The sequence below is a fragment of the Magallana gigas genome, chromosome 5 (genome assembly GCF_963853765.1).
Source record: "Magallana gigas chromosome 5, xbMagGiga1.1, whole genome shotgun sequence".
NCBI classification, from domain to species: domain Eukaryota; kingdom Metazoa; phylum Mollusca; class Bivalvia; order Ostreida; family Ostreidae; genus Magallana; species Magallana gigas.
This window is the reverse complement of record NC_088857.1, coordinates 39,978,610-39,996,089: the sequence shown is the minus strand read 5'-3', so window position 1 is coordinate 39,996,089 and position 17,480 is coordinate 39,978,610. Positions and strand designations below refer to the sequence as shown.

General features: G+C 32.1%; 1 protein-coding gene and 1 long non-coding RNA gene across 2 annotated transcripts in view; both read left to right on the top strand.

Moving 5' to 3' along the window:
- The window catches only part of LOC136275580 (uncharacterized), a 34,157-nt gene that overhangs the window by 1,482 nt on the left and 15,195 nt on the right, over positions 1-17,480 (top strand). The window lies entirely within an intron of this gene.
- LOC136275842 (THAP domain-containing protein 1-like) lies at positions 2,766-4,715 on the top strand. The gene is given in 4 exon segments (XM_066085908.1): positions 2,766-3,344; positions 3,619-3,758; positions 3,761-3,842; positions 3,975-4,715. Coding segments are annotated over 4 exon segments (528 nt in total). The 5' UTR covers positions 2,766-3,148; the 3' UTR covers positions 4,085-4,715.

The window sequence follows — 17,480 nt, the reverse complement described above, 5'->3', positions numbered from 1 at the left end:
TTCGTCATTAAGGCTAATTAGAGGACCCCTTTCTATGGATAGGTAGTGTATATTAAGTCAGGGTTGACAAATGGGTTATGGATACCGCTTACAAAAAGGAAAACCCTCTTTGCTTTTACATTGACAGCTTTTCTCTTGTTCCGAAAATATATTCTGCGTCATATCAGTTGAGGCATTTTCTTAAAATTACATGTAAATTCCGAAGGAAATTGATGAAAACTTTTTTTGAAAAGAATATTATGTTAGAGTTATTTCCTATTAGATTAGTGTTAATCACGCTGGCTCTTAGTTTGTATCGAGTGTTCGCACCTATTTAAAGCCGTAATTCGTAATGCCATGTACATGTACAGGTGTAGACGTTACGCATTCGTTTCCCGTAAAAGAATCGAGTGTGAAATATCAATTGAACGCAACGCAACTGTTTTTCATTAAATGAAACTAAAAATATATATTAAGTGTATCATTTCTGAAATTATACCGTAATCGTTTATTCTGCCGGTTGCAAGTGAAACGTGATTAATAAAAAAAATAAGTGTAATGCATGTGAAACAATGTTTTTCCGGTAACGATTAATGACGAAATACGGATTGAATCCATGTGGCACTGTAAATGACTCTGCAATTTTAATGATTACCAAGCGTCTTACATCAAACTGATCGACTCGTTTGGTAGTTTACATGACTAACAGGTTTTCTAAGGGACGCCGGTAATGGTCTGTAGTAATCACTTATCTCTGTACACGTCACAGAAGCAATTAGTATCGATTCGACCTTTATTATATTACAATCAGCGCCCTGGTTGCTTCTAAATTAATTTCAGAACAAAAATGCAGCTTTAATTATTATTAAGTGATCTTGGAAACGAATTTCTTGTTACACGTGTTACAATTTAGATGTAGAAAACAAGCATTTCGTATTATTCCCCTACATTAGTAATGTGTGGCAGTATTTTCTCTACCTTTCACCAAATATTGCTTCCGATATAATCATAATAAAAATGTCAGTTTCATGATGTCATCATGATCATGTTTATCCTACCCAAAAATTACAAAAAACGGACAGTATTTTTTTTTTGTCCTCGGGAAAAGATAAACTCCACAAAAAAAATAACAAGTATATAGGTATAAATGATAGAGAGAATCGCTTTTCCTACAACTCACCTTAATATAGATATAAACATATTAAAATCATCTTTCCCCGTGGTCTCCTATGGGAATTTAAGTTGCCATCATAATGATTAATTTGTATAGTCCGTGATTTTTTTTTAGGTCGCTATAGGTTTCGATCGATCCATTAAGGGGGCGAGTAGGTTAATATTTCAGTCCGATCAGGTTCAGTCGCTGAAAGTTTCAAAAAATCGATAAACGGGGCGTGTAGATTTCTGTCCTGTCAGTTTCAGTCTCTGTAGGTTTTGAACAATTGATTAACGAGGCGTGTAGTTTTCAGTCCTGTTAGTTTCTATAGGGCTACATGTATGAATTTACTGTAAACTTCCGTAATATATAGAGGGATTCATAATAGGTAGTTGTAAATATAAAGAAGTTATTGATGTCTTAAGGAAAAGTCTGTTTTTACACATCGTCCTATTTATTGAAAGATTCTGAACAATTTTGATAAATAAGTATATATTGAAATGCCAAAAAATTTGTATTTTTTTTCCTGCATTATTCAAAAAATAAATGGATTTGGGTATGTAAATGGTCTGAATGGAGACACGTGATTACGTTAGTTCAGTTTTTATAACATGATCATTGTATTTAGATTTTCTAATACTAAAGAGTTTAATTTTCTCATTGATTTTTATTATGAAAAGATGTTTTTCTATAGGCAAACACATATATAATAGCACAGTGCATATCTGTTTCAATGTTCACATTACTGTGTTTTAAATGCATGTTTAACCTTGAATGCTTGTATTTTTTCTTCGAATGAAATATTAGATGTTACCATGGAAAATACTCGTGATAAAAGTCAGAAGAAATCTGTTCTTTACGCAAATAAAAAAATCCTGTAATAAAATATTTCATTAGACTGATACTTTATTGGTTTGAAAATGCCATTAGCCTAAAACAACCATTTGTTTTAATAGAGCGAACATTGTCTTCATAAGCCTAGGAAACATCACCAGACCTTGTTTGCCTAGAGCTGAGTCTTAGTACTAATGAATAAATCCCAAACTAGGTGCCTGTTAATCGTTTGCTAGTGTTTTTCTTCATTTAAACAATAAAATGCTTTCTTTGGTGATTCAGGCGGGGTATGAAGGTAACGACATCGCGGAAAAAAATTATAGATAACTCGCTTTAGCGCGTTACACATGTACGTATCTTTTTTTTCTTTTTTGCAATGATTGCTACCTTCATAGCCATCTTGAATCATCCAAGAAGCATATTTTGTTGTTAATATTTACATCCCTCATTTAACAAATTTATAAATTTATTGTAAAATGTAGATTAAATTAACGGAATAACTGTTATCATACATAAGTACGTTTGCAAAAATAAACAGCTAAATTGTTTCCTATGGGAATTGAGTCTGACATCATTAAACAATAATATGCTTTCTATGGTGATTCACGCGGGATATCAAGGTGGCGTCATTCCAGAAAAATACATGTGTAATTATTTTTCTGCAATGATTGCAATCTTCTTACTCGCATGAATAATGGAAAAACGCATTTATATATTTACATCTTTCTTTTAACAATTTAATTAATAGTTGTTAAAAGTTATATTTATTTAACTAATTAACTGTTAAACGTACATAAGTACGTCTTTAATAACTAAAAGAAACATACAAATCGTCTCCTATGGGAATTTGAGGCTGACATCATGATGATTATTTCGTGCAGTTCGTGATTTTTCTTAGGTCGCTGTAGGTTTTGACCAAATGATAAACGGGTTTCAGTCCTGTTAGTTTCTATAGAATTAACTTGAGTTCCCGTCCTGTTATTTTCAACAGAGCTCTAATTTAACAATGAGTTTAAAGAAATAGAGAGAATCATACTAGGAGGATGTGAATATATCCTTTTAAAGTGTTCTAATAGGAATTTCCGCCGTTACGTCACAAATAAGTCACGTGACCGCTTGGTTGGCAAAAGATTTGAAAATTTAAATGGCCGCAAACTAAGCAAACAGAAAGACGCTTTTGTCATGGTTGTATCGTGTTGCGTAATCGGATGTGTCAATAGGTTTAATAAAAGTGACCCAAGGAGCTTTTATCGTATTCCTAAAAATCCTGAAATGAGAAGACGGCTTTGGATAGATGCTATTCGACGTCAAGATACCAGTGGCAAGCATTGGGAACCAGCGGACCACGACCGTGTTTGCCACCTTCATTTCGTTACCGGTATGTTTATGTTGTGGTAAAAAGATGATAACTTACGTTATGTTACGAATGTTTCATGTAATGGCGGTCAGTATAATTCACAAAAGAGATGAGTGGCCGTATTTGTCATTTTACACGTGATGTTTTCAAGATAGCCGTTTACATAATATTGCCCCGGGGTTAATATAGTTTACAGAACTTTGGGCGGTAGACGGTCATTTTATTACTATTATATAATTAAATAAGAATTTAGGTTCCAATATGCAAGATTTATAATTGATTATGCTAATTTCAGGCAAAAAGAGCAATGATCAGTCATCCCCTGAATATGTTTCATCGGTTCATATGGGTTAAATCAAAGGTAACCAGATTAACCCAGAACAGCGGAAAGCGAAACACTTTAGAGCTGAGAAGCGTGAATCAGAAAGAGAGAGTAACATGAAGTAGCCTCAGCCCTTTTGGATTTATCCTCCCTAGAGAACATCAGTCAACCAGATTTAAGACTCAAACCTACCAGGTGTGTTTTGAGATAAAGCTTAATACATCAGTAAAACTAACCTGGAGAGCTGTTTTATTTTTTTAATTCTTAACACTTTTGTGTGAAAGTGTAACATGCTGTTAAGTGTTACATATAGTTTTATTGTATTTAAGACCCATCCTCTCTCCACGACGATTGCTTAAAGAAGATAGCAGGGCTTCAAGTAGAAAACAGACAGCTGTATTCGGAATTGGAGAGACCTCAGTCAGACAAGGTTCTTTAATGTTGATTGGGAAAGATGTGCTTCGAGGAACAAGTAACAGATAGTGACCGTAGACTGAAGTTTCACACTGAATTGCATCTATTGTTTTGTTTAAGCTAGAGTATATAATCGTGGACAAAGTTTAAATTAAAACTGTCAGGAGAAACAGACTGAGTAGAGATTTATTACATCCATGTGTATGGCAAACAATTCATAAACAAGTTTAAAAAAAAATTCTTGATGCTTTCTTCTTATAGGGAATAACTGATAATTTTTGGAAGGGGAAACTGCCTAATATTGATTTTATTTATGCCTTAAAAAATAATGTTTTAGCCTTAGGTACAACCATATAGAAATGCATATTATACACAGTATTTTTATAAAAATATTCTCTATTCGAGGGTTTTCTTCTAATTGTTTACTTCGGTGGACCCTCTACAGTGTTGTTTTATCAAGTTACCGTTTAAAAGGCCCTTGGGCCCCTTGTATATTTCTTTAAAAGATGTTTTGCCAAATTCAAAATGTTATTAAAAGCCATGCATAGTTTAATGCTTGGATTCTGTAAAACAGTGTAAACTTCTTATTGTTAGGATGAAATACTTGACGTATCTGATATTCAGTTACTTTAAAAACACAATTTTCAAAGCCTCTTATTTCTCCTTCGTAATCTTTATTTTCCCCACTCTCCATTGTCCATGTATTTATAATGCCCTTCCCCACTAAATCGCTTGGTTGGTATTTTGGTGTAGTTCTCCTTAACGTTATTAATTTTGTCAGATTTTGTTGTAATTTTGTAATGTCATAAACCTTTCCTTTCGATGAAAACTAAAAGTTCTTTGAAGTTTTTATCTATATTGTCGAACACTTTTTAGTAGATATTTTTTTTTATACTATCCATTTTCTCTTTTTTGGTTTTCAATTTATCAAGCTCCTCCTTTATCTTTTCCCCATATTCCAACTTGTCTCATGTCCTCTATCGCTTTGTCAATTTCATTAACTTTCCTCTCTTTCTTTCTCCTTTCTTCTTGTTCTTTTTCTTCTAAAATCTTTGTTTGTTTTAAAAAAGTTCTTCTTGCCTCTGTCCTTTTTCATCAAAACTCTATTTTGTGATCTAGCACTGTTGATGATATCTTGCTGTTCTTGAGGATCTTTATCCCTAAGCCAATCTTCCGTTTTGTTGTTTGAGTATAGAATACAACTTTTTATGGTGTTGACAGATAAAGAACAGGCTTATTTAAATTTAAAATTTAATTGACCCATAAGTCTTTCTAAACAAATATTATTTGTGGAACACGAGTCACATTCAGATAAATCACCTTGATTAACATTAAAATATTTCCCTCCTTTTAAAAATTCATGAAACAGTGAAGCGAAGTTTTAAGGAAAAAATCAAAGACATCGTCATAAAAATAAGGACCATAAAAAAGTGAAACTTCGTTATTTAACGCTAAAAAGGGGTTTTCTACAAATAAATCTAAAACATACAAAAGTCTCTGGAATACACTGCCCATATGTAAAATGTTGCCAACTTCAGTAGCTTTTACAAAATACGGTTCTGTATTGATTTTAAAAATAACACCAAGAGCTCTCAATAGAGTTGAAAATGTTTGTTTTGCAAGCATAAAACAATAAAATTCTGAATAAAAGTGTAAAATCTTTTCAAAGAATAAAAATACTGCAATATATGTTTATGCATAAAAAAAGTACCAACAGCATTATAAAATAAAACATTAAAACGGTTACCTCTAATATTAACAATGGGAATATTTTCCACATCATGGTTTTTCATATAAACCTGTAAAATATTTGGATCACCTGTCCCATCTTTGTAAAATAATTTTGACACAGATTTTAAAAGAAACAAAATAAAAGGCTCTCTTAAAGAATGGGTAAAATATCATTCACTTTCTGCTCCGTCGCACTCCTGTCAGTCATCAAACGTGATACGTTATTTAAAATATTCTCACTCTCACCCTCTTTCTGCGATATATCATAAAATTTCTCTCGTTACATCAACATAAGTCTCGCTCTTTCCATCACACACCTCTCTCAGACCTGCAGATAAAACTTTCTCACCAGAATTGAATTGAACCCCTCAAAAATGTTTCCCCTTTTTTGTTGTAGCATCTCTATGCATTGTAATTTTACAATTGTTTTTAATTTCTTAATTAATATGATTTCTTGAAACAACACCCATTTTACTTGTTAAAATTGCTGCTGTTCTTTTGGAGGGAAGATTTTTTACATTGATATAGAACAAATCTAAAACATATTGAATTATTGGTCCAATATGATCTAAAATTGTAATATAAATTTCTTAATTTGAAATTCTATGGCTTCCCTTTACCACTCTCCCTAAAATCAACATTTTTTTATATGTACAAAATCTTTCATTTTTTTTTTGTTTTGTGACAACAAAAAATCAATTTCAGTTATCACCTCAGCAATTACATTTTTTATACTATTGCACTGTACACTTTTGATTATTTTTGGTTCTTCTAACAAGGTTTCGCGCGCCTCGCTTCGGCGAATATTCCTATAGAGCTCATACATGTAATGGGCGCCATTGTTAATGGCTTATGAAAGAAACGCCAAAACCTCATCAAGTAAATCGCTGAACACATATGGATTGGATTTGACAAAAATATTAGTTTAGAAGCAAAAGTCTCAATATACATATTTATGTTTGAAGTGAAATTCCGGTCGCGTTCAATTTCAACTTCATTACTCTTTACATAATGTTATTGGATTTCCTTCCGAAAAACTTGAGCTGGATCCTTTAAAGAGGTTTCTATTGACTGTTAAACATATTGATTTGAATAATATCTTAAAAGCAATAAAAATATAGAATACACTTACGAACAGGCGTAAATGACCAACGGATTTATCCTACATATGTATTCTAGATATATTGAATATCAAAGTAAAAAAAAATGTGTATTCTAGATATATTAAATATCAAAGTAAAAAAAAATACGTTAAATACAAAGTTATATCGGAACGGGAATCATGAGGATACATACATGTAATTGTCTTATTTGTGAATACTCCAGTAATAGATCAAATCACAAAGATGAGACCTACACTTTTCTCCACACTTTCTTGAAAATTTATCGAAATTAAATGATAAAACGTGTTACTAGTACAGAGGTATTAACTATAGTGCAATTTAGACTAGATTTGCAGTTAGAGAAAAACTAGATTTGCAGTTGAAGAAAAACTTCATTTATACAACAACAACAAAAATTCTGACATTTTACTATCTTATGACACAAGTTGTGCTGTAAATTCATTTCTGTATAATTATGATATTTTTTCGGAGAATGCACCCTACACTGTTGAAACAAAAACGATGAAATCATCTGTTATAATGTGATAAAAACAGGTCTCTGATTTCTAAAGAACTACATACAGCATTCGCAATGTCGGCACAGAAAAAAATAATCTGGATCCATTACAAACTCGTGTCTAATTACACAGTTTTTGTATTATGCGTGTACAAATGTTTGCTAGTAAATGACGAAAACCCATTTGCTTAATAAGATGCAAAATGTTCTCTACGTGAAGCACATATTTGAAGTAAACGCCAGGGCTTCATTACTACTTGGCTATTTTAAAATCTATTATTAATTTTTTATTATCATCACATCCTTAACAAATTTAAGGTTAATAAAGTTATGACTACTTCATTTAATAATCATTAGCCTTCTTAAAGATGCCATTTATTAATCCTAATCAATAATCCCATTCTACAAAATAATCAATTTGGCATGAACTCATTTAGGTTAATAAAATTAAGCCTACTTCGGGTGTTGAAACAACTTTATTATTGGTCAGTGCCATTCAATTTACTTCCCATACAGCCATCAAACAATCATCTAATGAACATCGATTTCTGTTGAATTGGATGAAAATAGATAAAAGGACTTATCACAGAGTACACTACCGTGATTGCAATGACATAATTATATTGTATGACAAAGGCGAGGATTTAATATTTTTTCTTTAAACAGTTAGGGAGGGGGGCTAAGCCAAGTAGGGATGTATATTCGTTTTCGGTTTCTTTTAAGATTGAAGCAATTTGACAGAGAAATTAATCTAATGTATTGGAAGCATTGAATAGAAAACAAACATGAATTTGGGTTAAACTCCGTCAAAAAAATATCGATTCAGTACCGAGATTACGATTTTAACTTCCGTGAGCGATTTCGATCATCTATGAATGATGTTTTTTTCTTAAATAACACTGACAATTAAATCGTTACAAAATTGCAGAATATCGGCCGTAAGAAAGATCTTATCACTCTTTTCAAAGCTTTTTTCGGCGAAACAGCATTGGAGTGGAACGAATTTATACATATATTGTAAGTAAACTATATTTGAGGAAATTCGTCAAACCCGATTCTGTCTCAAAAGGAGTGTCCTTCCCTTTTTTTCTTTTGCTTGCACAAATAATGGTATATTCATTTAAACTTTGTTCTTACCATCAATCTGAAATTGGAAACCGAACTGTTTTATATTAATCTGTCGCAAAAATTTTGTGTGATTCTCAGCCGAAATAGATATTTTGAAACACAAATGACGTGTTAGATTTAAGTCTGCCTTAAATCCGAACCTGCTTAACTTTTTTTTTCTTTTAGAGTGGAGTGTGATTGTGCTGAAAAGACGCGAGAGACGACGATATGCAGCTAATATTAGCGACTATTTGTTTGGTTTTTCTGACATATTTGAAAAACTGTTGTTTTCAATTTTATTTAAATAATTCCTGGAGACCTTAAAACATTGAAATGTCTTCAGAATACTACGATGTTTTATAACAACTTGTCTATAGCTAAAGGTTTAGATACTGTAGAAGCAGAAATATTCCTTGAGGATTTAATTTCGGTATTTTCGTTGGCAGTATAAATCAACGAAATTAAATCCATGGCAAATTTTTAACCAAAGTATTGAGAAATACAAAGATATGACGAATATTTAATGCCAACAGAAATCGATTTGCTTAAAACAAACAACGAAATTTTGAGCCTCCCCCCCCCCCCCCCAAAAAAAGGAAAGAAAATACATGTAGTTACTTAATAGGTATATGTAAGCTGTCTCACTCAGAGTATTATGATACCTTTATGTTAAGTACTGAAATCTGATTGGTTTAGACGCAGTTGTTAATCCGTTCTATTACCCTCAGCGTTAGCAACACACTTGGCAACGGGTAACACAACGAATTGTTACATGCGCGTAAATTATGTGCGTACGGTTCGCCGTAGAATTCACTTCATTTCTAATTAAAAGCAGTAATATTTTCTTTAAAAATAAGACATTCAGTATGATAAAATAAATAGTGCTTCCCGTCGGTTGACAATGGTTTTCTCTGGGTGTCAATTTCAACAGTTACCCTCCCAAACAGGCACTATTTATATAATGGTCAACATCTTTTACATGTAGCAGTGTCTATGGCAGTGTGAACTTATTGTTAAGATGAAATACTTGACGTATCTGATATTCAGTTTCTTTAAAAACACAATTTTCAAAGCCTCTTATTTCTCCTTCGTAATCTTTATTTTCCCCACTCTCCATTGTCCATGTATTTATAATGCCCTTCCCCACTAAATCGTTTGGTTGGTATTTTGGTGTAGTTCTCCTTAACGTTATTAATTTCGTCAGATTTTGTTGTAATTTTGTAATGTCATAAACCTTTCCTTTCGATGAAAACTGTAAGAGTTCTTTGAAGTTTTTGTCTATATTGAACACTTTTTAGTAGATATTTATATTTTTTTAGGCTATCCATTTTCTCTTTTTTGGTTTTCAATTTATCAAGCTCCTCCTTTATATTTTACTCACTTTCCAATATTCCAACTTGTCTCATGTTCTCTATCGCTTTTTTTCCTCTCCTTCTTTCTCCTTGCTTCTTGTTCTTTTTCTAAAATCTTTGTTTCCTTTAAAAAATTTCTTCTTTCCTTTATCTGTCCTTTTTCATCAAAACTCTATTTTGTGATCTAGCACTGTTGATGATATCTTGCTGTTCTTGAGGATCTTTATCCCTAAGCCAATCTTCCGTTTTGTTGTTTGAGTATAAAAATACAGCTTTCTATGGTGTTGACAGATAAGGAACAGGCTAATTTAAGTTTAAAATTTAATTGACCCATAAGTCTTTCTAAACAAACAGTATTTGTGGAACACGAGTCACATTCAGATAAATCACCTTGATGAACATTAAAATATTTCCCTCCTTTTAAAAATTCATGAAACAGTGAAGCGAGTAAGTAAGTAAAAAATCAAAGACATCGTCATTAAAATAAGGACCATAAAAAAGTGAAACTTCGTTATTTAACGCTAAAAAGGGGTTTTCTACAAATAAATCTAAAACATACAAAAGTCTCTGGAATACACTGCCCATATGTAAAATGTTGCCAACTTCAGTAGCTTTTACAAAATACGGTTCTGTAATAATTTTAAAAATAACACACAGAGCTCTCAATAGAGTTTAAAATGTTTGTTTTGCAAGCATAAAACAATAAAATTATGAATAAAAGTGTAAGAACTTTTCAAAGAATAAAAATACTGCAATATATGTTTATGCATAAAAAAAGTACAAACAGCATTATAAAATAAAACATTAAAACGGTTACCTCTAATATTAACAATGGGAATATTTTCCACATCATGGTGTATCATATAAACCTGTAAAATATTTGGATCACCTGTCCCATCTTTGTAAAATAATTTTGACACAGATTTTAAAAGAAACAAAATAAAAGGCTTTCTTACAGAATGGGTAAAATATCATTCACTTTCTGCTCAGTCGCACTCCTGTCAGTCATAAAACATGAAACGTTATTTAAAATATTCTCGCTCTCACCCTCTTTCTGCGATATATCATAAAATTTCTCTCGTTATATCAACATAAGTCTCACCCCTTCCATCACACACCTCTCTCACACCTCTCTCACACCTGCAGACAAAACTTTCTCACCAGTATTAAATTGAACCCCATAAAAATGTTTCCCCTTTTTTGTTGTAGCATCTCTATGCATTGTAATTTACAGTTGTTTTTCATTTCTTCATTAATATGATTTCTTGAAACAACACCCATTTTACTTGTTAAAATTGCTGCAGTACTTTTGGAGGGAAGATTTTTGTCCCCCACCGCAACGCGGAGCGGGGACATAGAAATACGGGCGTCCGTCCGTCCGTCCGTCCGTGTTTCCGTCCGTCACACTTTTTTGTAAGCGCTCTCATGCCTACAAATTTTGACGGATTTTCATTAAATTGATACCAAATGTTTATACCACTAATACTTTGGTCAAGTTCGAAAATCAGCATTGGTCGGTACGTTTTGTTGGAGTTATGGGACTTTGACCACAATAATGACTCCGTTTTATCTAAAAATTGACCTTATAAGCGCTCTCATGCCTACAAATTTTGACCGATTTACATGAAATTTATACCAAATGTTTATACATGTACCACTAATACCTTGGCCAAGTTCCTAAATCAGCCTTGGTCGATACTTTTTGTTGGAGTTATGGGACTTTGACCACAATAATTACTTCATTATTATATCAAAAATTGACCTTGAAAGTGCTTTCATGCCTACAAATTTTAAGATATTCGTAAAATTTATACCAAATGTTTTATGCTCACACAAAGACGAGCTGGAAGGGGCATATTGTTTTACTCCTTTCCGTCTGTAATTCAGTACAAACGTGCGTCTGTTTGTCCATCTGTATACTGTAATGGGTGGTGGGGGTAAAAAATTGTTCCTTCCAACCTCCCCACACATTTAATTCTGGAACAGCCCTGAATGTTTGAAAATATTGCAATTTCATATACAGTATACTAGTATACTGCTTGACCGGCGGGGGACCCAGGAATTCTATTCTTGTCAACATTGATATCGAACAAATCTAAAACACATTGAATTATTGGTCCAATATGATCTAAAATTGTAATGTAAATTTCTTAATCTGAAATTGTATGGCTTCCCTTTACCACTCTCCCTAAAATCAACATTTTTTTATATGTACAAAATCATCAAAGTTTTCATTTTTTTTTTTTTTTTGGTTTTGAAAAATCAATTTCAGTTTTCACCTCAGCAATTACATTTTTATACTATTGCACTGTACACTTTTGATTATTTTTGGTTCTGCCAACAATTTTCCGCGCATGCCTAAATCGTGACGCCACGCCTCGCTTCGGCGAATATTCCTATAGTGCTCATACATGTAATGGGAGCCATTGTTAATGGCTTATGAAAGAAACGCCAAAATCTCATCAAGTAAATCGCTGAACACATATGGATTGGATTTGACAAAAAAAATAGTTTAGAAGCAAAAGTCTCAAAATACATATTTATGTTTGAAGTGAAATTCCGGTCGCGTTCAATTTCAACTTCATTACTCTTTACATAATGTTATTTTTGACAACCAAAATTTTCCAGTAAAGGAAATCCACCATACACCAGAAAAACCTGTACATTATCATAATCCAATGAGTCCAAGTTTATTTGCAAAGAAAACTGAACAAGTTATTGCATTAAAGGTCGTTTATTCAATGAATTACATTTGTATTGTTTTAAAATGAAAACAACAGAGTAAATAATAAAATCATCATTTTAAATAAATGACAATAATTTTGCAAAGGTGGGGTTAAAAACCGCCACCTCACAAATAAACAGTGTTCATATGAAATATGGGAAAAAAATCTTACATACTAAATGGTATGTTTAAAGGAAAGTGGGTGGGTGGGTTAAACAAAGTTCATGAAAATTTCTTGCGTCCAGCAGCCAGAACAGAAAAAATAGTAATGAGATAATATTCACATCTGACATGATATATTACGACAATAATTACATAAAGATATTCGATGCTAGACATGTTAATTGAACTATGGTGAAAACATATTTGAAACCTAACACTCGGTGACCCTGTTGTGCGCAAATGCAAATTACAGACTATCAAACAACCTGGGTAACTTGACCATGGGGTGTTAAGGGATATACCCCTTGCATGCGTGCATCTGCTTATTATACATTTATAATGCCAGCTTGATTTACAAAGAGATATAAAGATGACACATACACCCCATGAATAATTACAAAATTTGTTCCCAAAAATGTTTTTATTTACAATAAAATTAGTTTTTTGACAACCAAATTTTTCCAGTAAAAGAAATCCACCATACACCAGAAAAACCTGTACATTATCATAATCCAATGAGTCCAAGTTTATTTGCAAAGAAAATTGAACAAGTTATTGCATTAAAGGTCGTTTATTCAATGAATTACATTTGTATTGTTTTAAAATGAAAACAACAGAGTAAATAATAAAAAAATCATTGAATAAATGACAATAATTTTGCAAAGGTGGGGTTAAAAACCGCCATGACCGAAAGACCCCCACCCGAGGACTCATTGGAGGAAAAAATAAAAAAAATAAAAAGAAAAAATGAAAGAAAAATATTAAAACAAACACACAAAACAGAAATTTTGCTTTAACCTATCGTTCGTAAGGTGCGCCAAATATAAACAACTGAAGATAATAAAGTAGAGCTAACCCGTATACGTTATCCATACATTAAAATCTAAATACAATATTGATAATTTTTATAATCATTACATTGAAAAATTAAGTTAGAGCAAGCCTTGTTGACCTCTAATCAATACAATATACGTGATTAAGTTGTACAATGAAATTTCTAGTAGAGCAAGCCCTGTTGAACTCTAGCAAAAATTCCGAATAAAAAACTGTCAAACATTAATTCAAATTACCTCTAAAAATCTAATACAAAGCAAGCCTTGTTGACCTTTTTCGCAAACTGAAATGACATAGAATTTTTGATAGAGCAAGCCTTGTTGACCTCTATCCTATTGCTATGGCATGTATAGGGATATTGTGAGAAAATAAATGTGAACACCTTCTTCTTAAAAGTTGTTCATACGGATGTAGTTTTTAAATGCATTAGATTTCCATCTACCCATATGTTGGATTACTGTTTGGGGTATGCCTTCAGCTGCAGTTCAATTTCAACTTCATTACTCTTTACATAATGTTATTGGATTTCCTTCAGAGAAACTTGAGCTGGATCCTTTTAAGAGGTTTCAATCGACTGTTAAACATATTGATTTGAATAATATCTTAAAAGCAATAATAAATATAGAATACACTTACGAAAATCCGTAAATGACCAACAGATTTATCCTACATGTGTATTCTAGATATATTGATTATCAAAGTAAAAAATATAATACGTTAAATACTAAGTTATATTGGAACGGGAATCATGAGGATACATACATGTAATTGTCTTATTTGTGAATACTCCAGTAATAGATCAAATCACAAAGATGAGACCTACACTTTTTAAACTCATTTCTGTATAATTATGATATTTTTTCGGAGAATGCACCCTACACTGTTGAAAAAAAACCCCGATGAAATCATCTGTTATAATGTGATAAAAACAGGTCTCTGATTTCTAAAGAACTACATTCATAACAGCATTCGCAATGTCGGCACAGAAAAAAATATCTGGATCCTTTACAAACTCGTGTCTAATTACACAGTTTTTGTATTATGCGTGTACAAATGTTTGCTAGTAAATGACGAAAACCCATTTACTTTATAAGATGCAAAATGTTCTCTACGTGAAGCACATATTTGAAGTAAACGCCAGGGCTTCATTACTACTTGGCTATTTTAAAATCTATTATTAATTTTTTATTATTATAGCATATCCTTAACAAATTTAAGGTTAATAAAGTTATGACTACTTCATTTAATAATCACTAGCCTTCTGAAAGATGCAATTTATTTATCCTAATCAATAATCCCATTCTACAAAATAATCAAATGTAGCATGTACACATTTAGGTTAATAAAGTCAAGCCTACTTCGGGTGTTGAAACAACTTTATTATTGGTCAGTGCCATTCAATTTACTTCTCATACAGTCATCAAACAATCATCTAATGAACATCGATTTCTGTTGAATTGGATGAAAATAGATAAAAGGACTTATCACAGAGTACACTACCGTGCTTGCAATGACATAATTATATTGTATGACAAAGGCGAGGATTTAATATTTTTTCTTTAAACAGTTAGGGAGGGGGGCTAAGCCAAGTAGGGATGTATATTCGTTTTCGGTTTCTTTTAAGATTGAAGCAATTTGACAGAGAAATTAATCTAATGTATTGGAAGCATTGAATAGAAAACAAACATGAATTTGGGTTAAACTCCGTCAAAAAATATCGATTCAGTACCGAGATTACGAATTTAACTTCCGTGAGTGATTTCGATCATATATGAATGATGTTTTTTTCTTAAATAACACTAACAATTAAATCGTTACAAAATTGCAGAATATCGGCCGTAAGAAAGATCTTATCACTCTTTTCAAAGCTTTTTTCGGCGAAACAGCATTGGAGTGGAACGAATTTATACATATATTGTAAGTAAACTATATTTGAGGAAATTCGTCAAACCCGATTCTGTCTCAAAAGGAGTGTCCTTCCCTTTTTTTCTTATGCTTGCACAAATAATGGTATATTCATTTAAACTTTGTTCTTACCATCAATCTGAAATTGGAAACCAAACTGTTTTATCTTAATCTGTCGCAAAAATTTTGTGTGATTCTCAGCCGAAATAGATATTTTGAAACACAAATGACGTGTTAGATTTAAGTCTGCCTTAAATCCGAACCTGCTTAACTTTTTTTTTCTTTTAGAGTGGAGTGTGATTGTGCTGAAAAGACGCGAGAGACGACGATATGCAGCTAATATTAGCGACTATTTGTTTGGTTTTTCTGACATATTTGAAAAACTGTTGTTTTCAATTTTATTTAAATAATTCCTGGAGACCTTAAAACATTGAAATGTCTTCAGAATACTACGATGTTTTATAACAACTTGTCTATAGCTAAAGGTTTAGATACTGTAGAAGCAGAAATATTCCTTGAGGATTTAATTTCGGTATTTTCGTTGGCAGTATAAATCAACGAAATTAAATCCATGGCGAATTTTTAACCAAAGTATTGAGAAATACAAAGATATGACGAATATTTAATGCCAACAGAAATCGATTTGCTTAAAACAAACAACGAAATTTTGAGCCTCCCCCCCCCCCAACAACAAAGGAAAGAAAATACATGTAGTTACTTAATAGGTATATGTAAGCTGTCTCACTCAGAGTATTATGATACCTTTATGTTAAGTACTGAAATCTGATTGGTTTAGACGCAGTTGTTAATCCGTTCTATTACCCTCAGCGTTAGCAACACACTTGGCAACGGGTAACACAACGAATTGTTACATGCGCGTAAATTATGCGCGTACGGTTCGCCGTAGAATTCACTTCATTTCTAATTAAAAGCAGTAATATTTTCTTTAAAAATAAGACACTCAGTATGAAAAAATAAATAGTGCTTCCCGTCGGTTGACAATGGTTTTCTCTGGGTGTCAATTTCAACAGTTACCCTCCCAAACAGGCACTATTTATATAATGGTCAACATCATTTACATGTAGCAGTGTCTATGGCAGTGTGAACTTATTGTTAAGATGAAATACTTGGCGTATCTGATATTCATTTTGTTTAAAATCACAATTTTCGAAGCCTCTTATTTCTCCTTCGTAATCTTTATTTTCCCCACTCTCCATTGTCCATGTATTTATAATGCCCTTCCCCACTAAATCGTTTGGTTGGTATTTTGGTGTAGTTCTCCTTAACGTAATTAATTTTGTCAGATTTTGTTGTAATTTTGTAATGTCATAAACCTTTCCTTTCGATGAAAACTGTAAGAGTTCTTTGAAGTTTTTGTCTATATTGAACACTTTTTAGTAGATATTTTTTTTTATGCTATCCATTTTCTCTTTTTTGGTTTTCAATTTATCAAGCTCCTCCTTTATATTTTCCTCACTCTCCCATATTCCAACTTGTCTCATGTTCTCTATCGCTTTGTCAATTTCATTAACTTTTTTCCTCTCCTTCTTTCTCCTTGCTTCTTGTACTTTTTCTAAAATCTTTGTTTCCTTTAAAAAATTTCTTCTTTCCTCTATCTGTCCTTTTTCATCAAAACTCTATTTTGTGATCTAGAACTGTTGATGATATCTTGCTGTTCTTGAGGATCTTTATCCCTAAGCCAATCTTCCGTTTTGTTGTTTGAGTATAAAAATACAGCTTTCTATGGTGTTGACAGATAAGGAACAGGCTGATTTAAGTTTAAAATTTAATTAACCAATAAGTCTTTCTAAACAAACATTATTTGTGGAACACGAGTCACATTCAGATAAATCACCTTGATGAACATTAAAATATTTCCCTCCTTTTAAAAATTCATGAAACAGTGAAGCGAAGTTTTAAGTAAAAAATCAAAGACATCGTCATAAAAATAAGGACCATAAAAAAGTGAAACTTCGTTATTTAAC